The following is a 26,766-nucleotide window of genomic DNA, read 5'->3' on the forward strand; positions in this document are numbered from 1 at the left end:
TATTTTTAATTGAAGGTGGGTTAGCCGATGTCATACTAGTGAGGGGGATCCCCATCCCCGGAGACATTGATATTCTTATTATGTGACACTCCAAGGAATTCAAGGGCTCATGGCGAGAGGGCACTCCACTCTACTCCGCTACACACATTTTCCCGTCTTTCCTACTACTTAATTCTTTACCAACACACACAACAATACCATCTACCGTCCATCACAATCAGCAATAGTAGTAGTTTCGTATGTAAATTGCGTGTGTTCTCATGGCTTATACCGGAAAAAAATCCGAGTTTCCATATATATATATATATATATATATATATATATATATATATAATGATACTGTAAGAGCAGTTTAATCAATTAAAAAAAAATTGTTGCAAGTAACAAAATAGTATACTGCATTTCGTAGAGATAAAATCACATGAATTCACTCATAGTAGGCCACAAAACAACTGATTCTGCCTACTGCGTTGCAGTGTCGCCGAGTATCTATCACACTGAAACTGTAATAGTGCAATAGGCTATGCAGTGCTGTGTATAACTTGCTGAATTTCGTTCGTTGCAAAGAAATCGAAGCAGGAATACGTATAGCATCCACTTGAGCAACATAGCATTGCATTGCATAAAGTTGTTGGTTCTGTGAGGAGAAAGAAAGGAACTGGTAACCAGAGAGTGGATGCAGATCGACTTGAAACGATACAAATACACAGGGCCTGGTGCGAGGCAAGGGCGGAATGGGCGAATGCCGCATGCGGAAAAGTAAAAGGGCGGAAATCTTACAGTTTATGTTACAATTATACTGGAGGCAGAAAAAATTAAAAAAATATATATATATACATATTTATAAAGATGATTATATTTTATTCTAATTATATAAGCTGCAAATAATTATTTTTATTTTGATAATCCCTGGGATCAGTACCGTCGACAGGGTGTAGTATAGAGGCAGCCTGCCTCATGGCTCTGCTTAACACTCGGGCGGCGCTCACACCTGATCTGACAGATACATGCTAATTGTTAACATGAATATTCCTTAACCTATCTATTGTATAGGTTGAAGGTCATGAGTAGCTGAGCGTGAGTATATTACGAGTGCTATTTTGCACTTTTGTTGCTGTCAGTTTGGTTTAACAGTGTCATGCAAAGATGTGTGATATTTGACCCTGCGGAAGTCCCGGCAGATACTTGCTAATTGACATACATATTTTATTGTATAGGTTGAAGGTCATGACTAGCTGCCCCTGCGTATGTTACGAGTGATATTCCGCACTTTTTTTTTTTTTTTTTTTGCTATCAGTTTGATTGAACACGTTTTTTTTTTGTGTAAAGGTTTGTGATATTTGATAGCAAACTGTATCTGAGAGATACCGCGAGCTCCGATGTCAGTATATCTCATAAATATAAATATAAATGGTCAGATTATTCATATGCTGAACAACAATGTGAAAATACGGCGCAGAATATTTATTAGAAATCTCGTAATGCAGTTAGTGTCAGAACAAATAAAGAGGCGTTCAGAAATCTCTACAGGTGTGAATAGGTCTTTACACCTGAAACTTCATTAATTTCAGACACAATTTGAAGGAAATTCTAATGACGACATAGATACGGCCCCCCTCGACAAACAGAAAAAGAAAAAGATGTTTTACGGGGTACACGACAACTTGACGATGGCCAAATGGGCGACGGAATAAAAGATCAAATATGCAATTCTATTCTGTTGATCTATTACCAGGTAAATTTAAATAATATTTTTTAACTAGTCTTACTGTTTAATAGAAGTCAAAATATCTTGCGAATGCGTATTAAACTAAATAACCGCACACAAAAAGCCCAAATGATAAATTGCCAAATAAGACACCTTAGGCAGTGAAGCTCAGAAATAAAAATTATAAGCAAGATTTTTCAATTTTTTTTTTTTTTGTTTATACCGTTCTTTTAACTCATTTTTATTTGGTAATAGATCAACAGAATAGAATTGCATATTTGATCTTTTATTCCGTCGCCCAGTTGACCGTGTCCCTAGTATGTGCTAAAATGCAAAAAAACAAAGAAAAAACACTGCAAATATAATACATGATGGTACAAATTAAATGAATATTGAATCCAACATTATTTCATAGCCGAATATAGAAACTACACGAGTTTCGTGCCGAATATATAGAAACTAAAAGTTTCGGCGAATGCAAGCATAAGTAGTGCCTTAATGGGCAACTCGTAGTCAAGGTTGAGCAAGCCCCAGACCACTTTCCTTAGTATTTTCCATAAATGTAAAGCACATCTTCTAGAGCAGTGCTTCCCAAACTTATGGATGTAAAGTCTCCCCCCCCCCTTGGAAAAATTAAAATATTTCACGCCCCCCCATCGAAAAGAAATCGTAATACAGACATATATTATTATAATATTTATTGTATTTATATTCCATACAGTTTATATTCAAGATTTTGCGTTTGTAAGTTTTTTTGTGCTTCTTACAATACCTTTGAAATGAAACTTATATGAATAAGCATATACTGTATTTACTAATATTCATTAAGCGCCGAAATACGCAGGAAGCAAAATTTGTGAACGAACACCAATGTGTGATTTTTTCCATTAAAATATTAAAAAAAAACATAAAAGAAATAATAAAAATTAAATGCGTTTCTTTTAAGATTACAAAAAAAAATAATAACTACTTAGTCTTAAAACATTTAAAATTTGTTTTCATTATTTCACGGATCCCTTAACAAAACTTACGGCCCCCAAGGGGACCGCGGCCCACAGTTTGGGAAGCGCTGTTCTAGAGGACATGTATGATAAATAAGCCTTTGGCTCTCTATTTCAGTAATACATGATGGTCATCCAAATTTATGGATTTTTATAAATGGACTACAAAAAATTCAAAAAACATGATGTTGATTATGAAAGAGCAGTAGCTGGTTTTCAACATGAGCACAAACGTAGACGTTACGATGAAGCTGACCAAAGAATTTTGAAAAAAAGTTATTAATTACGATAGGGAAAATATAATAGAATATTTATCTGGTATTGCATATAACTATAATATGAATTAATAAATTCAAAAAAATTGTCTTGAATTTCATATACTTTTTTGTTTTATTGTATATATGTAACATTTGTAAATATGTTTGTTAGTTACAAAATAATATTAATAAATGAATTAAAATAAAACTATATTTTTTCTTTATTTTAATATACTGTGCAATTATACCTTTTCATTTTTAAATAATTTTCGGACTACTCTTTTTAACCATCTCTTTCTTACACGATCCTACAAATTTTGATATATGATATAAACGAAAACATATATTATAAATATTTATTAACTAGCTGACTCATTTTTTTGTATGGGAAATTTCAATATAACTTCTATACAATTCGTAATTCTACACAATAAAAATAAACTTAATTATAAGTGAGATTTTTCAAATTTTATGTTTATACCATTCTTTTAACTTATTTCTCAAAAAAATATTATTTAAATTTACCTGGTAATAGATCAACAGAATAGAATTGCATATTTGATCTTTTATTCCGTCGCCCATTTGGCCATCGCCCAGTTGACTGTCGCCCAGTTGTCGTGTACCCATCTCAGATATACCGCGTCGTTCGCTGCAAAATTACCGCTGCAAGCTTCTGAGTGTTAATAAGGGCAGTCGATCAGCCGTATTACGGCAACAATATTTTACAAAAATACAGCATTTAGTTTACTAAATAAAAAAAGGCTCGATTTCTCATTGACAGTTAAATATGTGCTTATTATAGTTTATTAATAAAAAAATTATAGTCATACATACTAAAACTAAACATTTTAGAACCCACTTATTAGATACTGAAGGAAACAACCCATAAAGTATCATACGATGTGAATCTCTCTCTATATATATATATTAAACTATATTATGCATGAATTCTCCTCCCTCCCTCCCTGCAGTAAACAATATGCCCTCCACAACAGCAAATATATTGCGGAAACACGAAAAACAATTACTTTTATTATGTCACTGAATAAGGTTCACAGACATCTGCAGAACTGTGCTCAGCAAATAGTGCAATTACAGACAACTGGGAATATAAACACTAACTAACGAATTACATCTCCCATCCAAAAGAAACTGCTGTATAGGCCCAAGCAAAACCACATGTTGCCGATGCAACATAAGGTTTTTGCTTGACACTACCCCGACATGAACATGTTAAAACTAAGAAATATATAGTGAATATATTTCAGATATTATGGAAATCGGTTTAAGAGAATTAGCATTTCCTGATAACTGATAAGGCTTGATGAATATCAGTCCCATGGACTCCAATCCCTTCATCGCTATGAAATAGTCTTATATTAAAGGTTAGCGAGCACCTGGCTCACCCTATTTAGGGCTGTACAGAGGCACCTGAACCGATAAGCAGAGCTGCTTTCGGGCGCTTATGTTTCCACCTATCGTGTTCGTCATAGTTAAATGATTCTTGAATGAGTTGATTGGGATGAACAGCTGCTTTGGCAAAATAAGCAGTGGCACTATTATGGAGAAACGTGGGAATATCTGGAATATCAGCATCAGGATGTAAGAGAGCATTTCTGACAAACCACGGAGCGTTGAAAATCATACAGAGGCACTTGTTTTGAATAACTTGTAGCTTTTTATGTTGGTGGGGGAAGTGTGACCCCAGGCCGGTGATCCGCAAGTTAACGATGGTCTGATAATTGTTTTGTAGATCCGTAGTTTGTTTTCAGTGCTGACTTGACTTCTTCGATTGAGGAGAGAATAGAGTTGCACAATTGCAGAGTTTGCTTTTTTGCAGGCATAAATTATGCGGGAGTTAAAGTTTAACTGGTTATCAAGTTGAATGCCTAGAGATTTGGTGCTAGATCTCCATGGGATGGCTGTGTTAAAAAGTTTAACTTCTCCAAAGTGAGATGCTTGTCTTCTTGTGAAGAGAATGGCAATGTTTTTATCGGCATTTACAGATATTCTCCATTTTCTGAACCAGTCCTCCAAATTTGTTGCTGCAGTTCGTACGCGCTGCATAGCTATATTCGGCCTGAGAGATCTGCTAAGAATTGCCATATCATCCTCATAACTAGCTATAGTGGTTAGTGATGTGCTAGGAACATCAGAAACAAAGATGTTAAAAAGCAGTGCTGAGAGCAGCGAGCCTTGAGGGACACCAGCAGTGATTTTTTTCAGTGAAGATCGAATTCCGCGCAACTTGACCTGGATTTTATGGTCCTTTAGAAAGGAGTCAATAATTTTAGTAAGGTAAAAAGGGATGTCGTCTGAAATTAATTTATAGATGAGACCTTTGTGCCACACCTTATCGAAAGTTTTTGCAACATCTAAAAAGATAGCTCCTGTGTGTTGTTTCCAGTTAAAGCCTGTGGTGATGAATTCAGTCAGTCTGTGAATTTGCTGTGTAGTGCTATGTCCAGTACGGAAACAAAATTGTTCTTTCGGAATTATGTTATTTTTATTCACCTTCTCATTAAGTCGGTTGAGAATGACTCTTTCTGCGATTTTTCCCAGGCATGATAAAAGACTGATAGGTCTATAGTTCTGTGGCATTTGAGGTACCTTACCAGGCTTGAGAATAAGGAATATATCAGCTTCTTTCCATCTTGAGGGGAAATAATTTAATCTCAGCATTGTATTAATAATGGCTACTAAATGCATGACAGCTTTGTGTGGGAGGGCTTTAATTGTTTTGCTGGTAATTTCATCTGGACCAGGGACTTTTTTGTTGTTTAGCTTTCTAATGATTGAATAGACCTCTTGTCAGATATTTTCACGGCTACAAGGTTGCCGAAGTGCGGAGCGTACTCGATGGTGTATTTTCTCTATGAAGACTAGATCCGCATGCACATAATTAGGACAGCAATGAAGTTGGAGAGCATCAGCGAGAGCTTCTGCTTTTTCATTATCTCTGTAAACAAGACCTCTTTCTCCGTGAATGGGCTGGATGTTAAAGCGATCCGTACGGAGAGCTTTAGTCAATTTCCACAGAGAATTATTTTCAATTTTGAGAGAACAGAGTTTTCTTTCCCATTGCTGGTTCCTGTGATCTTTTACTGCATAACGGACTAGGTTGGACGCTCTATTTAGTTCTCGACGGTCTTGCGGAGATAGGGTGTTGTGATAGCGGCGTCTGAGTCTATTTTTGTTCCTGATCAGAGCAAGGATTTCTTCAGGAAGTAAGTTTACTTGAGCTGGGGTGGAAATAGAACAAGTTGCAGATAAGCCAGAGTGTATTTTACATTCAAGATTGCTGACTGCCATGTCAATTTCTTAACAGGAGGAGATAGTAGGTACTGAGTCTATGATAGTGTTCATTTTAGCCTTGAATTTTGCAAAGTTATTGTGGGATTGGCTGGGAATGAGCTCAGGATCCCCTCCTAAACTTAAGAGTACTGGATTGTGATCTGAGCTGAGCTCGTCAACCACTTGAAGTTGGAATTGATGAGAAATGTTGTTAAATATAGCAATATCCAAAACATCAGGTCTGCCGATCGCTCTGTAATGTGTTGGCTCGATCGGGCCTGCAATAACAATATTTCTTTTCAAGGCAAAATTGTAGAGGATCATTCCGTTGTTGTTGTTAAAACTCTTGCTGTTCCATAAAGGATGCTTGGAATTGAAATCTCCTGCTACAATTATTGCTTCATTTGTATCTAGTAGCTGAGAGAGATCAGAGGGGAGGAGAGGTTTTCCACGGGGGTTGTATACAGAATAAATCTTTAAGCTGCCTGCATTGTTGGTATGAATTTCTATGCCTGTCTCCTCGAGGTTAGATGTATTAGTCTTCTTAATCTCATTATAGCGGGTGTTTCTTCTGACAAAGATGGCAGTGCCTCCACCTCTGGCATTGAGTCTGTTATTTCTAAGTAACGAGTAGTTTCTGAGTTTGGGATTATCGCAGGGACGTAGGTGAGTCTCGTTAATGAGGAGAATATCAATTTGTAAATGATCTGCAAGTTCCTGTAATTCCAAAATTTTATTGTTGAGACCATTTGCATTCCAGAATACTATCTGCATAGAATTTGATGTTGAAACCGGATTAGTCATTAATCATGGAGAAGATGACTTGAGTATTCCTAAGGAATTTGTTGGTGTCAGCCTGGCTTGGATTTGTTTTGCTGAAGGCCATTAACCTCTCCCCTAGTGAAGCAGCGAGAATTGCTGAGGAGTTTTGACTGCTAGTTGCAGGGAGTACCTCGCTGTTACGCGAGGAAACCACAGAAGAATAAGATTTATCTGGTGTAACTTTTCGCGCTTTGATTTCAGGCACAGATCTCACGATATTTTTCTGAATTGGCTGGACTAACTCCTGTCTAGGCTTTTGAAGGTTGGATGGGTGGAGAGAACAACCCTTGTAATTGGCAGGATGTGGGCCACTGCAGTTCGCACATTTAGCAGGTGTGGTCTTTGGCTTGACGCAAATGTGCGAGGGATGGTTGCCACCGCACTTTACACACTTGTAATCTGCTCTGCATAACATTTGCGCATGCCCAAATTTTTGGCAGCGATGGCATTGACCCGCCGATGCCTTTCTTCTTAGTGGCTCGGTCTTGATGACCAAGTTGCAGACTATTCTAAGATCGTAAATTTCTCTCTGATCTTTACTGATTTCCACTAAGACCAGCGGTATGGGGCGTTTGTCCGCTCGATACATGCGAGAAATCTTGATTGGCTCCAAGCCTTGTGATCTGAGGTCAGTAGCTATCGCTTCTGATGTTATGTTTTCTACCAAACCTCTGATGACTACCTCAAGGTTTTTTTTACTTTTCAGTTGGTATGTATGATATGGAAATTTCGGATCATCCATAAGTCTGGTGAGATGGCGGTAGTCCGTTGTTCCTTTGGGCTGTATGCGGACTCCATCATTAGTATATCAGTCTCTGTTCTTGCACCAGATAGTGCTGATGTGTCCATTTGAGGTGCAAATTCAGGTTCTGCAGCAAGAGACTCTTTCTTTCTTTCTCTTCTTTCTGCTGACCTCCTGGTAATCATTAGAATCTACGTCAGTTGTTGTAGCTTAGGAAATGACACTGTCATGTGTAAGGTTAGGAGAAAGTTCGGAGGTTTGAGGGTCTTCTGTCTCGATCTCCATAATCTGATGGACTTCAACCTTTCCTGGCCATTTCGTGTGTAAAATGCTACCAATATGTACCGAAAAATAGCTACAAGTTCTTTGAAAGGGAGATCCTCATATGGTGAATCCATAATTAAATCTAGACTTGAAGGGGGGGCAGGACCTGCCTTGTCCCTTCAACCACCAAGTGCTGCACAGGGCGGGGAACAGGAGAGGGCCTGAAAATTTTTTTTTTTGAAGATGAAAATAAAAGTCTTACTTGCTGTGCTGATCGAGCACGCTGTTGACGCTACAGGAGAAACATCAAACAATCACTATTTTAATGTTGAAAGGAATTGTGAACTAATCGCCAGTATTAAATCTCAAAAACTTTAATCACTGCTGTAATAACTATGAAGAGCGCTGAGAAACACGTCTGTACTGAACGAAACCAAAACCAAAACTCCTATAAAATTTTTCAATAAAATTTTTAGAATTAGCATTTCCATTCAGTTGTTGCTTTTTTGTTTGGGTCGCGCGATCTTTTGTTAACATCGCACCAATCATATGCACTTCTTAATAGCTGCTTTTTCTCTATTGGCCGCCTACAATCGCGCACATCTTTCACTTCTCATTAGCAATTTGTCAAGGATTGTTCATTACGTATCTCAAGTCTTAAATTACTGGTAATTTTTGCTTGATATAATGGGAAAGAATATGTCTATTTGGATAGATAATTTTGACACTGCGCACAAGGAACTGCTCTCGAGGACAGAAGAAGTGATGGAGAATAGAAGTTTCTTGGTAAGTCATACCCAGTTTCAGTTTTTTTCCCCCTGAAAACTTTAGTTTCCGAACATCCCCTCATATATCTCACACCGCGATTTTTTAGCTTTAATTTTGGGAAAAAAGTGCGAATTATATTCGAGTAAATACGGTAATTTTTTTAGCTTTCAAATTCTTAAGTATGGATCATTCGTTACTGGATTTATAAAACGCACAAAAGAGAGCAATATATCAGATATAGAAATAAACAATTTCACTCCTCTCATTGATGATAAATTATTTATATTAAGTAAAAATGTATAGTATCTTTATAAATTTTGTTCTATTAAAAATAAATCATATTTTTTTGTTTAAATGTACATCTAAATTCAAATAAAACAGACATTTACAATCAAATATATATTTATTTATTATCATTATTTTGATAAGGTACTTGGTAATAATGAAAATTAAAGAAGGGGTACACGGATATCTGAAGTTTCAGAAACACTGATCTATCCAAATATTTAGTCTGAAACATAGGTGTATATTACGCTGTTCGTTTTCTTAAATTCTGCTTCAAATTTGGATAGACGAAACAGCATGATATGCACTTACATTTTTTTCAGCGTCATTTCAATTTTGAATGTGAAACATATTGAGTGTATTGTGTAGTCTGTGTTTTAAGTGACTTTGTACAATTTTTGACTTTGTTTTTAATTGTGTACTTATTTTTGATAGACAAATAAAATTTTAAAGATAATAGTTTATAAATTATAAACATATTAATCAGAGGAGCATTTTGCTAAAATGCCAAAATCGCTCGTGGCAGTATACTTTTAGTCTTACATTGTCCTCAATAATTATAATTACCTTTAATTATCAAATTTTCAAATTATTGTATAAATTAATTATTTATAGTAAAAATCCGTAGAAGGCAACTGTTTTAAATCGATTTTTTTTAAAAATAAGATTTAAATACAAAACGAAATCATTAATATATTGAGTAATGAAATTTAAAAAAAAAAGTATCTAAAATAATGAATGCTAAGTATTTTTCAATAATTGTTGATTGCACCACTGATATTTCGCGGCGCAGGAGCAAATGTCCTTAATTGTAAGATATGTTTCTATAAAAGAAAAAAAATGAAGAAAACCAAGATATTATACAAATAGAGGAAAGATTTCTAGATTTTATTAAAATTAATAATACAACGGGAAGTGGTATGGCTGAAGTAATTTTAAAATTATTAGAAAAAAAAAACTTAAATATTTAAAATATCCGTGGTCAGGGATATGATAACGGGTCAAATATGAGTGGGAAGAATGCAGGGGAACAAAAATCCTAGAGCATTTTTTGTTCCGTGTTGTACGCATTCCTTGAACTTGGTATTGAGCGATGCAGCAAGCTGCAATGTAGATACGGTTTTATTTTTTGACATTATTCAATCAATCTATAATTTCTTTTCTTCATCGATGGGAAGTTCTTCTAAACCACATCCAACATTTTACTTTAAAACCTTGATGCACGACGTGATGGGAAAGTCGCGTTGAAGCTGTAAAAGCAATACGAAATCAAGTAAAAGAAATACATGAAGCTTTAATTTTCATCACAGAAAATGACAGCTTAATTGGGCAACAAGGCATTAAAACAAAATTGGAAGCTAGTTCGTTAGCAAAAAAAAATTAATTCTTTCAAGTTCATATTTGGCACATTTGTTTGGTATGACATTCCAAGTGAAGTCAATGCATCTAGAAAACAATTGTAAAGTATCTCTTGCAATATTATGGAAACAATGAAATCATTATGTCACGAAAAAATTCTTGACGTCATACAGAAGCGAAAATAATTTTTTTTGAAAGTTAAGCACCAAGCCCATAACTTTGCTCTAAATAGCTAAATGCTGATTTCCCAACTAACGACAGCACACAAACTCGACATGTAAAAACTCAATTCGATTATGAATGTCCTGAAATCAATTACTAATTTTGAGCGACATTTTCAAATTAATTTTTTAATGTAATTCTTGATTCAGCAATAACATCAATTACTGAGAGATTTGAACAGCTAAATAAATATGAATCAATTTTTGGGTTTCTCTTTAACATTGGTAACTTAAAATTTGATAATGATACAGTAAAAAAAAAAACTTGTTTCGACTTAGAAATTGTTCTGTCTGAAGGTGATCAAAAAGATATTTCAGCAATAGGTTTATTAGATGAATTAAAAATATTGTCTCGAAGATATCATATAATTATTCTCCCAAAGAAGTATTAAATCATATTTGTGCAAATAACTGCATAAGTCTTTTCCTAATGTGTACACATCATTACGAAGCAAGTACAGAGCGCAGTTTTTCTAAATTAAGACTTATTAAAAATTATTTGAGGTCCGCAATGCCCCAAGAGATAGAGAGATTAGACGGCTTAGCCACTTTATCTATTGAAAGTGACATAGCCAAGACATTAGATCTAAAAGATTTTAAAAGACATTAGATCTAAAAGTAAAGTATTTTGCCGAAATTAAGGTTAGAAAGGTTTCTTTTTTTTTTTTTTAAATAATTAAAATTGTTAATTCTTAATTTAGATTTCTTCATATTTGTTTTGTCATATTTAATGTAATTATGTTTTATGTAATATTTATAAATTGTGTTAAAATTATGTACTCATTATATAATAAACGCAAAAATATTTTATTTGTTTATTATTATTATTTATTTATTCACTATATATATATATATATCATTTTTATACAATTACAATTATACATATATAATTTCGACCGAAGGGCGGAAAAAAAAAATCTTGCCCCCACTCAAAAATTTACTCGATCCGGCGCTGCAAATACAATACATATCCCCCCCCCCCCCCCCCCACACACTGAATTAGAAACTTTGCAGAAATTAGTGGTTTCTGTATAGGCATGCGACTGCCAATACCGACCTCTTCAATACCTTGCCCGGTCTTCATTAAATGCTTCGGTCAATTGTTGCACACAAGAGATTCTGTTTGTCCGTACAAGCCTTCTCAGACGAGGCGATCTCGTTCCTGACGGACAGTCTTAAGACCACATTTACGCCTCTTAGACAAGCAATGTGAGTTATTTCCCCACAAAATTGGAGAGAATCCTATCCGTATATCTGGATATACAGCATAGGCAATTCTGTTAGTATATCATAACAGAAACCTGAAAGGTGGTGTCATTATCCAACGATATTTCCATGAGCGGGATTAGGGATAATTATTTACTTGTGACTTTCCCACAAGCAGACTCTTATAAATGTTAAGCGTCAGGGTGTACAATATTGAGGAGGGTATATTATTTGACACCTCCAGGGAGTCCAAAGACTCATCGAGGGAGAGTGTGCCAACAGCATCGAACGATTGGACTCCTTCCAACTACTAACCGCGCTCAAACTTACTTAACTGAGCCATTAGTAGCAGAGGGTCTACCAATCGACCAACCTTTGCCGGCATATACATATTGCGATCGGTCCGAAAAATTGATTTATGGAGCTACATTGAAAAGCTACCTTCAAGACGTTTCAAGATGATCTGACTGTGAAAGCTGAAATGGCATGAAAAAGCCACTTCAGACTTTTTAGAGCCATTTCAGGCCTAATTGCACAGCATAACGTAGCTTTATTATGTAAACAGTTTCTAGCTAACCGATGCTGTTAGTTTGTTAGTTTAGTTAACTTGGATAAGAAAAAAATGTTAGAAATAATATGACTGCAAACTTTCTGTCGTTTGGCTGTACAGCTACTTAAAATAACATGATTATTCTGTGCATTGCAGGTTAAAAAAAAAAAAAAAACAGAACATGCAAAAAGTCACGTGTAAGTTTCATCACCTTAGTGTATTTACGCGTTTGAATGGAATGTTCCATCATTGTACAATATATTTATGCGACGTCACATGCCTTCCACATTGGTTTCATAGTAGGCGCATGCGCACTTGATACGGAGCAAGTTGCCATCGTAATAGGCTATAGAGTAGTTCTAATCAGTAAGTAAGTGTAGTTGGCAAGATATGTTTTAAGTTAAATTCTACTTGTCGACATATTTTGGAAATATTAATCATAAAGTTGAAGAAATATTTTATGAATAATGAGTGATTATAATTCGACCAAGTGTGCAGTAGTAATAACGATAATTTATTTATAAATATATTTGCAGATATATTATTACTGGATTGTACAGATGTTCGGAAAGTAGAAAGCCAACAAGGCATGTTGCAGTTTTTTCTTGGATGTTTGAGCTGATTAGTTGAAAAATGAATCATTCCTTAATTCTTAAGGATCGGAAAAATATTACCGGTCTGATCGTTGAACTAGCTTCATGGCTTCTTTTAGTGGCACTGGTGTCATGCGGAGCAGATGACCTTCCTGCATGTCTTCCTGTAAGTTATCAAAAGCGTACGTTTATATTCTTACCTGTTTCCTTTTGTATGCACTTTTATAAACGATTAAAAAAATTAAACAACAGTTTATAACTATTAGTTAAAATAGTCATAAACAATGTATAACTGTTGTATATTTAAATTTACTAACTGTGTGTATGTTCATTTTAGTTAAATGAAAACTAAAATGTTCATTTTAGTTTTCATTTTTGTTCTAAGTGTTAACTTAGAAACAAAAATGATATTAAAGCAACTGATATAACCAAAAGAAAGAACATACTAGTCTCAGAGTTATGAAGGTAACTTGTGTTTTTATATTCTTATATCCTCATATGTTCTTTCTTGTGATTATATCAGTCGCTTTAATATCCTTTTTGTTCTAGATGTTTATCAGAACTTTCCAGACCCCCACTTACACACACACATTGCAAATAGTTGGGGACTGTTGTCCAACCGATTACAGATATTAAAAATATTTTTTATTGGTATCACAGATATACTAAGCAAACTACATACATGTATGTATGTATGTATAAAGTGTAGTTTGTTCTTAGCAATTGACTTAAATTTAGTACTATCTTCATTTCAAATTGACATCAGTCAGTGGTATATTTTTTGTTTAATGTGTATCACTCAGTGCATGTATAGCTGCATAGTAATGTATGCAATTTTTTGGATTGTATTTATATTTATGTCATAACTCTAAAATATACTGGTTTAATGGAAGACAAAATATGGCATCTGTTATGAAAGGTCAGGTAGATTCTGTTTGTATTAATGAAGATATGGATTACATTGCTATTACAGCCAACTTGTATAGAGTTCAGACTCATCATGGAGGTCTACTCCACTTTCAATGTCTATCATACTGAATTCATTCATTCATAATCTCTTAGCATTCATGACACATTAAAGCAATAAATTCTGCTTGCTCATCATCAGCCATGTGTATGGGTGTGTGTGGGGGACAAAAATACTCTCATTCTTATTTACTCTGTTCATGTTTTATAAGGATAGCTCTAGGATTTATTGTTATTAACCCTATTATACACATCTCTATTGTAATTCTTCCACAATGTTTTAATATGAGAGAAGGCAATTAAAAACATTTTAAACAAATAGAAAAAATGTAGCTTGTTCCTATGTGCATTATAATGACCAAGCAGTATTATCTGTATGATTTTGGGTGATCTGATATATTAAGTTATTTGGAGGCTCCTGCTATTGAAAAGAAAAAGCATATTTTTATTCAATGCAGGAGCCTCCATTTAAACTGAAGTCCTCTAGCCATGGCTCACACAAAAGATAGCTTGAAAAATTTAATTTTATAGTGAATGACTAGTGAGTGACTATCTCTATTTTTAGTAGTAGTTTAAATGAAAATGAAAGAAGAAAAAAGACACAAATTCATCACAAATGCTACACTATAAAATTGTATTTTCTTAAAATCTGCAGCTTACAGATCTGGTTGTATAAACATATATTGCAAAATTTGAAGTCAGTGATAGCTTTGGGCATGTCTTAAAATGTTTCCTGACAGTGTATAAAATATAGTTTATGAATCAGCAATTGAATTAAATTGGTATAAGGGCTTTCTTTGTGAGATTTTTCTTCATATCAAATGGAATGACAATTTGTGTGTAAATGCAACGTTCACCGTTTTCTTTCTGTCTGGTTTCAGCAGTGGATAGATAATTGATTTGAATATTTCTTGTGAAGAAATGTTTTAAGTGCACATTGAGTGAATTCTGTTGTTTCAGAGACAAAGATGAAACAAAACTATAATAAGTTTAGTTTAATCCTTTATCCAAGTATAAGCAAACAAAGTTTGTGCCTGAAAATATCTTCAGGACTGAGGTAAGGTGGTACATCTTATTATTATAGTGGTACATAATAATCCTATGAATCCTATGATTCATAGGATTGCTGCGAGAAGAGATAAGAGACTATATCTGGAATCTAATAGAAATATAACTGGATTTATTGATGATTCTTTTGCATGGAAAGTAATAAGTGAGTAGAATCATGAGCATGAGGAAAATACCCCCCCCCCCCCAGTTAGTGTGCATTTTCATAGCACAGTAATTATGTCACCACTTCATCCTACTTACTTGCCTCTCTTCAGATAAAATTTGAAGAAAATAAACTAATTAATTTATAAGCTTCTCCAACAAAGATAGGCATTTTTAATGTAATTTGAAATGTATTTATAATGAGATAAAGAATGACTTATATCAGTTGTGTTACAAGCAGATTACTATTTCTTTGGAATGGCTTTTGTGTTACAAGCATATTACTATTTCTTTGGAATGGCTTTTCATTTGACAAAAAAAAAAAAAATTGAAACTGACTAATAAGATAGCTGTTGCATCTGAAGATATATACATTACTTTCTAAAATACTTTTTTTTTATTACTTCCTACTCTGTATTAGTTTTACAGTATGTAATATCTTTGGTTATTCAGATTTTTTTTTTATCAAGACAGCATGTTTTCACACAAATTCTTAAATTAAAAAAGAAAAAAAAATGGATGGAACTGGGCTCAGTGGCTAATTTTTTGTTTTGTTTTTGCTTGCTCTGTGGGATTAAAGTTGGATCTAAAAGGGGCCTGTAGATATATTCTTCTTGACATAGCCATGATAAAAGATGCAGTTTTTGCATTGTCTAAATCTCAGAAATCAAAAGCATTTGATTAAACTGAAACTTGGGTCAGCATGGTATAGGTATATGCTGAACTTCAGTTAAGTCCGTTTGGTTGACAGCATCCAAATTCTCTGCCTATGCCTATACAGTCATGCTGATAGCCTGTTAAACCATAGATATCTCCCCCCCTCCCTCTCTCTCTCTCTCTTTCACACACACACAATCAACAGCCATTAAATTTAGACTGGAGAAAACTATCTAGGAATAAACTAATGTAGGCAAGACTTGAGATGTGGAACCCACATCTTTCAGAGAAAAGGACAAGCCATTGTGCACTAGGCACCATTAAGTGGTAGATAAATTTCCATCACCTACCACTTAATTATGCACTTAATTGAGTTAGGATATACCTTCAAATGATTATTCCACAAATTGGCTGATAGATAGTATACTGGACTTAACCTGATAGTAATATTGTAGGAAGCTTTCAGGTCATTGATGAATAATCTTACTGCCAGTAACCACACTGTGTTGGAGGCTTAATGGATTTTTTTACAACACTCAAAAAGGATTAAACCAGAATTTAATACTTCCTATATTTCGTCCTAGTCACTAGGACATCTACGGAGATTACACAATCGACTAATGTAACATGAACACAAATATCATACAATACTAAGCCCAACCATGGGGGTGACACTTAAGTCCTATCTAGGTGGAGCACCCTCTAAGGGCGGTTGTAGGTGGCCTGGAATGTAAGGTGGGACCTCTGGTGATGAGTGTTTCCCAAATCTTCGGAAGCTTAATGCAACCGTATTTATTAAGATTTGGTTGATTTCTGAGAGCTGCTGCTTCTAAGAATAGTCTCTCTTTCTTGAATTTGCTGTGGTGGAGCATGGTGGTTTTCCTCCATGATACCCTGTGGGTGGTGTCCAAGACATGGTCAGCCAAGCCTGAATCACCATAGTTGTGTTTACAGATGTAAGACGTGTTCCTCCAGGCGGATGGATGCTGATCTGCCTGTCTGTCCAACGTATGCCAGCTTACAGGAACAGGGTACTTTGCAAACTCCAGGCAGAGTGAGAGGAGGGAGCTGATCTTTCGTAGAATGGATAAGGGTAGCAAGTTTTCGGTGGGGCTTATATGCTGTGTGTAGGCTGTACTTTTTTTAGAATCTTGGCTATTTTTTTGGATGTGCCATGGATGTAGGGTATGGTGATGGCAATTTTAAAATCTTGTTGACAAGAAGGATGGGGAATGGGGGAGGAACTGATTATTTTTTTGATACTGTGATCGCTGTAGCCATTGGAGAGGAAAGTACTGTGTATGTGGTTAAGCTCAGTAGTGAGGGCGGTTCCACTGGAACAAAGATTGTGGGCTCTCTTGGTAAGAGTTTTAATAATGCCATATTGTTGAGAGGGGTGGTGGTGGGAGAGTTTGTGAATATATCTGCCTGTTTGTGGGTTTTCTGTATACAGTGAAGGTAAGTGTATCATTAGGCAGGCATGTAACTAAGGTGTCTAGGAAGGGTAAACAATTGTTCTTTTCCTTTTCCATAGTAAACTGGATTCTTGGATGTAGGCTATTGAGATGACTGAGGAAGGAGTCTAACGTGTCTGGGCCATGAGGCCAAATAGAGAACACATCATCTACATATCTTAGCCAGATAGAAGGTTTGAGTGGGGCTGAGTCTGTGGCTCATTTGTCAGTGGTTATGAGTCGTATGGTCTATGGCACTGAACAAAAATGAATCTTCTTCATAAACTAATCCCAACAAAAAAGACACAACACAACTAATTGCAGCATACAAACCATGCTAGAATCTCCTCAATAAAACCCCACTTTCACAATCACTTTACTAAATTCCTTAACACGAATACCAGCATAAATGATGTTCACTATCACTTTCAGTTGTCCAGACCAGATATCTTGCTCTTTACCCTTCATGTAGCTCCATATTACTTTCTGTTACATCCACTATCAATGCCCAAATTACACACTTCACAATTCCTTTCTCCAGAAGGGTGGCACCTGTGAAAATCTGTGAAAAGATCTAACATTGCTTGCCAGAGAATGACTAAATTTAGAATCCCCTGCTTTTGACCTTCTCGAAGTAATATTCGTTTGCTGCATTTACAGTATCCAAACTCTGATAACTACTTGCTCCTATTTGCATTCCTTTCAATGAAAGTGAACTATGTGCACTCCAACTATCCAAATAACAAACCAAATAATGAGGTCATCTTCCTAGGTGACCTCAACATCCACAAATCCAACTGGCTCCTCTTTTCCAGCACCACCAACCAAGCTGAACATCATAAGTTTTAGCACCATTTGCTATAAGCAGTGACCTAATGCGAATCGTGCAACTACTTACACGAATTCCTGATAATCCTCTATCTCTTTTTAACCAGTTCTCCTTTCAGTTCACACTTACATTGTAAGTATAATAAAATTAGTTTAATCCTTTATCCAAGTGTGAGCAAACAAAGTTTGCGCCTGAAAGTATCTTCAGGACTGGGGTAAGGTGGTACAACACCAGGGCAACTCGTTGCAAAGGTGGGGCAAGCTACCAACTCTCCTATCTCAGTATCTCCTATAATGCAAAACACATCTCCTTGCAGATATGTCTAATGTTATGCATTAATGGAAAGGCCACTACCCAGACTAGTTTCGACCTTTATTGAGGTCTCTTCAGTGGGAGCCAGGCCCGAGTGGCAGGCAGAAGCATTAGCAGGTCATCTCTACCTATAGGAGTTGCCAAATGGTGTGCCACCCTTTATTAAAAAAGGGTGGCACACCATTTGGCAACTCCTGTAGGTAGAGATGACCTGCTAATGCTTCTGCCTGGTATCTCCACTTGGGCCTGGCTCCCACTGAAGAGACCTCAATAAAGGTCGAAACTAGTCTGGGTTGTGGCCCTTCCCTTAATGCATAACATTAGACATATCCGCAAGGAGATGTGTTTTGCATTATGGGAGATACTGAGATAGGAGTGTTGGTAACTTGCTCCACCTTTGCAAGGAATGCCCTGGTGTTGTACAACCTTACCCCAGTCCTGAAGATACTTTCAGGCGCAAACTTTGTTTGCTCACACTTGGATAAAGGATTAAACTAATTTTATTATACTCTAACCAAGTGAAAAATAAACTTTTACATTGTAAGTGTCACCTACAATGTATCTGGAAGGAGATACTGATATACTGTCGGGTCACCTCTCCTCTAAGCAACTCGCACAACAATCTTGTGCAAGAATCCTCTCTCACAGAATGCCCTCCTCAAATCACTCCTGACTTTGCATCCTCTGGCACTACAAAGATGTCAAATGGTATGACCTGAATTTCTATTCGTCATTTTCTTGGTCTGACTATTGCTTTCACTTATCTGATCCCAACACCTTCCTTGAATGCATCACAGAAATTATCCTCACTGGCACAAACACTTTCACTCCACATTCTATCCAAAATCCTTATCTGCTTTCCAAGTCCTAGTTCAACAGAAAGTGCTCAAAGAAAAAATCACTATTCTTTTTCTTGTTCTGTAAGATTGATCGTAATTTTAAAAGCAAGCAACAAATTCAAAACAGCCATCAGGAGATCTAAATTGGATTTCAGAAAGGCCAACAGCAGAAAACTTATCTCCTGTGTTCAAATAGAAGCAGTGCCTTCTGGTGTATTGTTAAGGCCAATAGATGTAATTTCTGCTCACCTGCATTTCCACCTCTCTCTCCTGATGTTACTTCTTTTACTTCATCCAAAGATAAAGCTGATCTTCTAGCATCACACTTTTCCTTGAACCTCTGCATAGATGACCAACTGAAATTGCCTCCTACCAATTATACCACAATTTGAGCACAGCACTATGTGGCTCCTGTAGTTTTGCGACAAAAAAAATCAGAAAATTACAGAATAAGTTGAACACGCAAAAGTCTTCTAGTCCTGATGGAATCTCTCTAGTTGTTCTCAAACATTGTGCTCCAGACCTAACACTTGTCCTGTATCATCTCTACAATCTTTTATACATATCTTGTACTTATTCCAGTATGTTGAAGCAATCATATGTTCATTCTGTTTGTAAAATAGTGAGATAGAAGCCTACTAATGAGTGGATTTGCCAATTCAATGTTGCAGACTGCAAGGTTCTAATATTTGGAAAATAAAGATTGGATGTAGAGTATACACGTGGTAGGAATATATTGGTGGAGGTGAAGGAAATAAGAGATCTAGCCGTAGTGGAGGACTGGGTTCTAAAATTTAGAGGACACATTGCTCAAATTGTGAGGACAGTACAATGACTTCTGGCAATGACTTGGAGGACTTGTAGAAGTAGGGAAATTCTGGTTCTTTTGTATAAGACCTTGGTTAAGCCATGTATGAACTACTGTGCTCAGATTTGTTCACCTGGTTTTCAAAAGGATGAAAAGGTATTGAAAAGGGTCCACAGAGGTGATTGACTAAGGTGGAATGTTGAGTGTGAAGAAGGGTTGAGACAATGCAATTTACAGAGTCTTGGAGGAAGAGGCATGAATGATAGAGATGTATAAGTTGGTACGGGGTTCTTATCAGATTAATGTTGAAGAGGTTTTTCATATAATGGTGGGATACATGGGGAGAACAGGAGGTCATCACTGGAATGAGTGATAAGCAGGTTTTTTGCATGAATAATGCTGAATAACTGGAATGCATTGTCTGAGAGTGTGTTATGTCTGCAGAGAATATAAATGTATTTAAGGCATGATATGATGAGCTGTGTGTATGACGGGGGGGGGGGGGGACCTCCCACAATGTGTCTTTGACTCCATGGTGGTTTGGGGATGGCGATGATGATAATAATAATAATTACATTTCCCAAACATTTGTAGTTTTTATTACTTTTCAAGACTTGTCCATTGATCCACATATCTGCAAGAATCCTCTAAGGAGATACAGATATACTGTTATATCTGTATAATACCTGAATAATATCTGTATACCTGTGTCACACTGTTTCCTTTTGTCCAATTTCTTTTGTAGCTCTTCTTCTGAATGTATCCAAATTGCCACATCATCTGCACACAGTTGTTTCTCCTTTTTGGTCATTAATTGTATCTAGGATATATTATTTAATCACCATGTTGAACAACAATAAAGATAAGACATTTCACGTACAAGACACTTCCTTGGTGAAATTCATTTTAAGTCTGTAAATCATTTCAAATTTGGGGGTACACTACTTTTACATTTAACCACGCTACTGGCCAAGACATCAAGGTTATCATGGATGCGAAGCGCATATTAAAATTGCAATACCATTGATATTACATTGAAATATATGATGGATACGAAGCGTATGAGGATGCGTATTTGATCCATAATGGCCGATAAGGTAGTTAATATATACATATTCATCATAACATTCCACTTTTCTATACCCATTTTTTCCTGTTGGACATAATCAAAGCATTTTTTCAAAGCAGCTGGCCTGGTTGGCTGAGTGGTTAGCATATCAGCTCACCAGCCAAAAGGCTGTGGGTTCAAATCCCACTGTGGGCATGAATGTTTGTGATTGTCTGTGAAAATACTAGTGGTGGTGGTCAGCGGTAGATACCGTTTGTGTAGTTGGTGGATTGCAGGTAGCAAAAGAAAAGAGTGATAGAATGATTAGTCTTTTGCCACGGTATGACAGTGACATGTTTAAAAGGAGGGCCATAATTGCGAATGACGTTATGCGTGGGTTATGTATGACGAGTGGTGTGGAATTTGTGGATGTGTGGAGTGAGTTTGATGGGCGAAAGGATCTATATAAGATGGATGGCTTGCATTTGAATGGTTACGGTGTAAGAAGACTTGAGAAAGTGTTGCTGAATGTAGTGGATGTGCAAATTCAGGGAAACTAGATTTGTTGGGGGGGGGGTAGATATACAGTCCTTATGGAGGCAGTTGAATGTAAGAATGAATATAATATGCCAGAGCAAATAAGGACAACAAATCTGAGTGGGATAGTTAATATAAGGCATCAAGTTAGGGTTGGGGCTAATGGGGGTTTTAAATTCATGTACACTAATACTAGGAGTATTAGGAACAAGAAGGAAGAGTTTTTGGCCATGGTTGGCACTTCCAGACCACAGGTTATAGGTATTAGTGAAACATGGCTGACTGTAGATGATATAACTAGTGGGATTGAATGTGATGGGTATAGTGTGTTCAGGAATGACAGAGAGAATAAAATGGGGGGGGGGGAGGAGTATTGTTGATGATAGCTGATGAGCTCCAGCCAAGGAGAATAGAAGTTGAATTGCAGGATAGAGAAAAGAGCACATTTGAGGCCATTTGGTGTGGGATTGTGGCTAGCAGAACTAAATATACAATTGGGTGCTGCTATAGACCAGGTGATGGAAAAGATGGTGGTGACAGTATGCACAAGCAAATAGAAGAAATGGGTGGAAGGAGGGTGATTATTATGGGAGATTTCAACTATGGTCGCATTGATTGGAGTGAGGAGAGGACACACGGAAGGAAGGAACTGGATTTTATGCGGTTATTAAGGGATAACTATCTGCGACAGCATGTAATGGAAAATACTAGGGGGTCAGAGAGTGCTTGACCTAGTAATTACATCTGAGGATTTGGCTGTAACAAATATGACCACATTGCCACCAATCGGTGAGAGTGATCATAGGGTCTTAACTTGGGAGGTGGCTAAGGGTGTAGAATTTTCAATTAAGACAGGGTACATGTGGAATTACCGGGCTAGAAAGTATGACAAGCTTAGGTGTGTGCTTGGCTCAATGCCATGGCATGTAAAACTGCAAGGGCTGGATGTTGATAGTGCATGGGAGGTGGTTAAGAAGTGTTTGCAGGAGGCAATGGTTGACTGTATACCAAGAACCCTAATAATAAATCAAGTAGGGGTTAAATGGATGAATAACACCATTAAGCTTGAGCTGCAAAAAAAGAAACAACTATGGAGGGAATTTAAGGAGAAGGGTGACCGGCAGGCACATGAACGGTATAAAGCGCAGGCCAGAAGGGTGACGAGTGTGGTAAGAAAAGCAAAAAAGGATTACGAAAGAACATTGGCCATGCAGGCTAAAGAGAATCCTAAACAGTTTTTTAGATATGTAGCAAGTAAAAGGAAAAATGTACATGGCAGATTGATTTTAAAGAATGCCGATGGTAGGGAGGTAACTGAATCAGTTGAGATAGTTGAGTTACTGAGTGAGCACTTTGCAAGAGTATATCATCCAGGTGGTGACATTGCAGAAACGAATAAACCAGTAGATTATATGGGAATTGTGGTTAATGAAGTGGAGGTGAGTAGTCTATTGCATAACCTCAATGTCAATACATCTGTGGGATTGGATGGTATACCAGCTCGTGTTGTACGAGAAGCAGCTAAAGAATTGTCAGTACCCTTGACCATTTTGTTTAATTTGAGTCTCGGGTCTGGGTTAGTCCCGAGCGGGTGGAAAGAGGGGAAAATAGTTCCACTGCATAAAGGTGGTTCCAAGACTGCTGTTGTAAATTACCTACCGATTAGCATATCAGGAATCATTGTCAAGGTCTTAGAGAAATTAGTCAAGAAAAGAATACAGGATTGGATAGATGAAAATGGGATATTGTATGGGGGACAACATGGTTTTGTGAAGGGTAGATCATGCCTCAGTAACTTGCTCACGTTTTATAACACAGTGACGGCTTAACTGGATAGGGGTAATGGGTTTACAGTGATACTACTGGACCTTGCCAAGGCCTTTGATAGGATACCACATGGAACCCTAATCAGTAAACTGGAGCAGATGGGGATAGATATAGGGTTGGTGAGATGGATAGGAGGGTGGTTGAAGGAGAGATATCAAAGGGTGGTTTATTCAGGAGTGGAGTCTAAAAGACGCCTTGTGACTAGTGGAGTGCCACAGGGCTCTGTTCTTGGACCACTGCTTTTCAATTTGTTCATCAATGATATTGGAAAGGATCTGAGAGGAAGTGTTCACTTGTTTGCTGATGATGCAAAGTTGGGTAGAGCAATTGTGAGTGCACAGGATGTCAAAATTTTACAGGATGATTTGGATAGTTTGGAGGACTGGGCTAGGAAAAATGGATGTCAATTTAATGTGGCAAAGTGTAAGGTTATGCACTTTGGGGTGAAAAGAATAGCAGCAGTATATCGCATTGGTGGAACCATACTCCAGGAGATTGATGAGGCCAGGGATTTGGGAGTGTTGGTGGATAGGGAGTTGAAGTTTAGGGGGCACATTGCAAAAGTAACTAAAACAGCTCACCAAATCACTTGGCTTCTGAAAAAATTTTAACATGCAGAGACGAACAAGTTGTTGTTCCTCTGTATCGAGCCTTGATAAGACCCCATCTAGGTTTCTTCCTCCCCATCACGAAGAAACCCTGGTGCCCATAACTGGGCACCAGGGTTTCTTCGTGATGGGGAGGAAGTGGAGAGGGTCCAGAGACGAGTGACCAAGATGATAGCAGGTCTGTGGAATGAACCTTATGAGAATAGGTTGAAGATTTGTGGGTTGCAGAAATTGGACGATAGGCGAATTAGGGATGATATGATTGAGACATTCAAATTACTGAAGGGTTTTTATAAGATTGATCCAGAAGATATTTTTGAAAATATGACTGGTGGTGGGAGGACTAGGGGCCATGCATGGAAGCTTGGCAAGAGCGTGGTTGACAAGGGTGTTAGAGCTAGGTTCTTTACTTGGAGAGTGGTAAATGAGTGGAATAAGCTTCCAAAGTCTGTTGTTGGTGCTACAACCATGAATGAGTTCAAGGCAAGGTATGATAGATACTGTGTGAATGTTGAATAGTTGTTCTTGACATGATGTTAGGGCCTCCCTCGATGAGTCTGTTGACTCCTTGGAATTTCCCAGAACAATAATAATAATAATAATAATAATTGAGTGGTGGAGACGGAGAGTTGAGTTGGTGTCCTTCCTTGATGAGTCTTTGGACTCCCTGGAGGTGTCATGTATTAATAATAATAATAATAATAATAATTTTTCAAATCAAGAGATGTCATAATAACCTTTATCCAAATTCTCAGTGTCTCCATTATTTCCCCTACAGCAAAAATCAAACCAGCAGATAATCTTCCTATTCTAAAGGCAAACTGCTCCTCTCTCAAACCTTGTTCTGTTTCATCTGTTATTCTTGTTGCCATTATCATTTTTCATAACAACATTATTCCTCTGTAGAATTCCCTTAGTCTAATCATCAAGTATCATTTGAAAGATGTGACATATTCATTTTAATTCTGAACTACTAGAAACTCTAATCAGTTCAAAGGCAAATCATCTATCCAAAGGGATTTTCTATTCTTCTTTCTTAATGCTTCAACATCTAATATACCTGTTTCTCTAAATAGAAATCTCACAAACAGTACAAGGGTCAGGAAAGAAAGGTGACCAGCATACTATATGGAAAGCAAAATCAGATTATGAGAAGAAATTAGCAGAGAGCACGCCAAAAGAAATCCCAAAGAGTTCTTTCATTATGTGACAAGTAAGAGGAAGAATGACTATGGAAGTATAACTTTTAACAAGTGCTAATGATAGTGAGTGACAGAGGCAGATGAAACAGTTGAATTACTGAGTGTGACTGCTTTGCATTCAACTAAAGATATATTGTTGTGACATTGGTTACAGGGACTGATGTGAGAACAGAGATTGATGAATTAGAAGTACTTAAGAAATAGATATTGCATAATCTTAATGCAGATACGGCACTGGCAGTAGAGAGGGACATCAGCTTTTATGAGAATGTGCAAGGGAACTAGTAACATGTCTGATTAGGCTGTTTAATTTAAGTCTCAGCTCTGGTAAAGTCCAGAGGAAGTGGAAGGAAGGCAGAATTCAGAAATGGGTGGATAAGAATATGATACTCTCTGAAGGACTACATGGTTTTATGAAAGGTCAGTCATGTCTTCATAATTTATTAATTTTTTATAATAGTAATTGCTGAATTGAATAAAGGGAATGGATATGCAATGATACTGCTGGATTTTGCAAAAGTGTTTGACAGGATGCCCCTCTGTTATGAAAATTAGAACAAATGGGAATGGATATGACACTGACTGTATGGATATTATTATTATTTGACACCTCCAGGGAGTCCAAGGACTCATCGAGGGAGGGCAGCTGCTCTACAACTCCGTCTCCACCATTCAATCACCAACTGACCCCAACTACACCAATGCCATCTACTGCTGCCCACCACTGGTATTTCCACAGACAATCACAAACATCCATGCCCACAGCAGGATTCGAACCTGTGGCCTTTTAGCTGGAGAGCTGATACGCTATCCACTTGGCCCACCAGGCCGGCAGAAGGTGAGGGTGGAAGATGGAAAGATATCGAAAAGTGGTATATGGAGGTGCAGAATCCTGGAAAAACAAGTAATTAATGGTGTTCAGCAAGTGCCTGTTCTAGGACTACTACTGTTTAATTTGTGCATAAATGATGATGTAGGAAATAATTGGAAGGGAAACATTCAGTTGTTTGCTGATGATGCAAAATTGAGTAGAATAGTTAATCGATGCAATGTGGAGAGCTTGCAGGATGATTTAAATAGGCTGTCAGTATGGACAAAAGATAATGGGTATCAATTTAATATGGAGAAATGTAAAGTTATACATTTTGGGATAAGTAGATTACAAGCTATGTATCACATTGATGGAAATGCACTTCAGGAAATTAATGAAGCTAGGGATTTTGGAAATAAGCAAGTTCCTGTTTATAAAGTCTTCATACAGCTACATCTGGATTACTATGCTCAGGTCTGGTCACCTTGGTTTCTTGAGGATTTGAATGAAGAAGTAGTGGAGAGGATCGAGTAGCACGTTTCATCGAGTAGTAGATGGTAAGTGGTCTTTGGAATGCTCCCTATGA

The 26,766-nt window shown here is 36.8% G+C and overlaps 1 protein-coding gene across 3 annotated transcripts in view; it reads left to right on the top strand.

Annotated features, from left to right (window-relative positions):
- The first annotated feature begins 8,738 nt into the window (after positions 1-8,738).
- The window catches only part of LOC150106608 (endosome/lysosome-associated apoptosis and autophagy regulator family member 2-like), a 594,368-nt gene continuing 576,340 nt past the window's right edge, over positions 8,739-26,766 (top strand). Inside the window, exons 1-2 of one of the 3 annotated variants that reach the window (XM_090392568.1) lie at positions 8,739-8,874; positions 13,014-13,236. In XM_090392568.1, coding sequence (XP_090248694.1) covers positions 13,111-13,236 — 126 coding nt within the window. In that variant the 5' untranslated portion in view covers positions 8,739-8,874; positions 13,014-13,110. The other 2 variants (XM_090392569.1, XM_090392567.1) reach the window with 2 other exon arrangements.

Source organism: Typopeltis vanoorti, chromosome 5, assembly GCF_054136105.1.
Source record: "Typopeltis vanoorti isolate ZY-2024b chromosome 5, IOZ_Tvanoo_1.0, whole genome shotgun sequence".
NCBI classification, from domain to species: domain Eukaryota; kingdom Metazoa; phylum Arthropoda; class Arachnida; order Uropygi; family Thelyphonidae; genus Typopeltis; species Typopeltis vanoorti.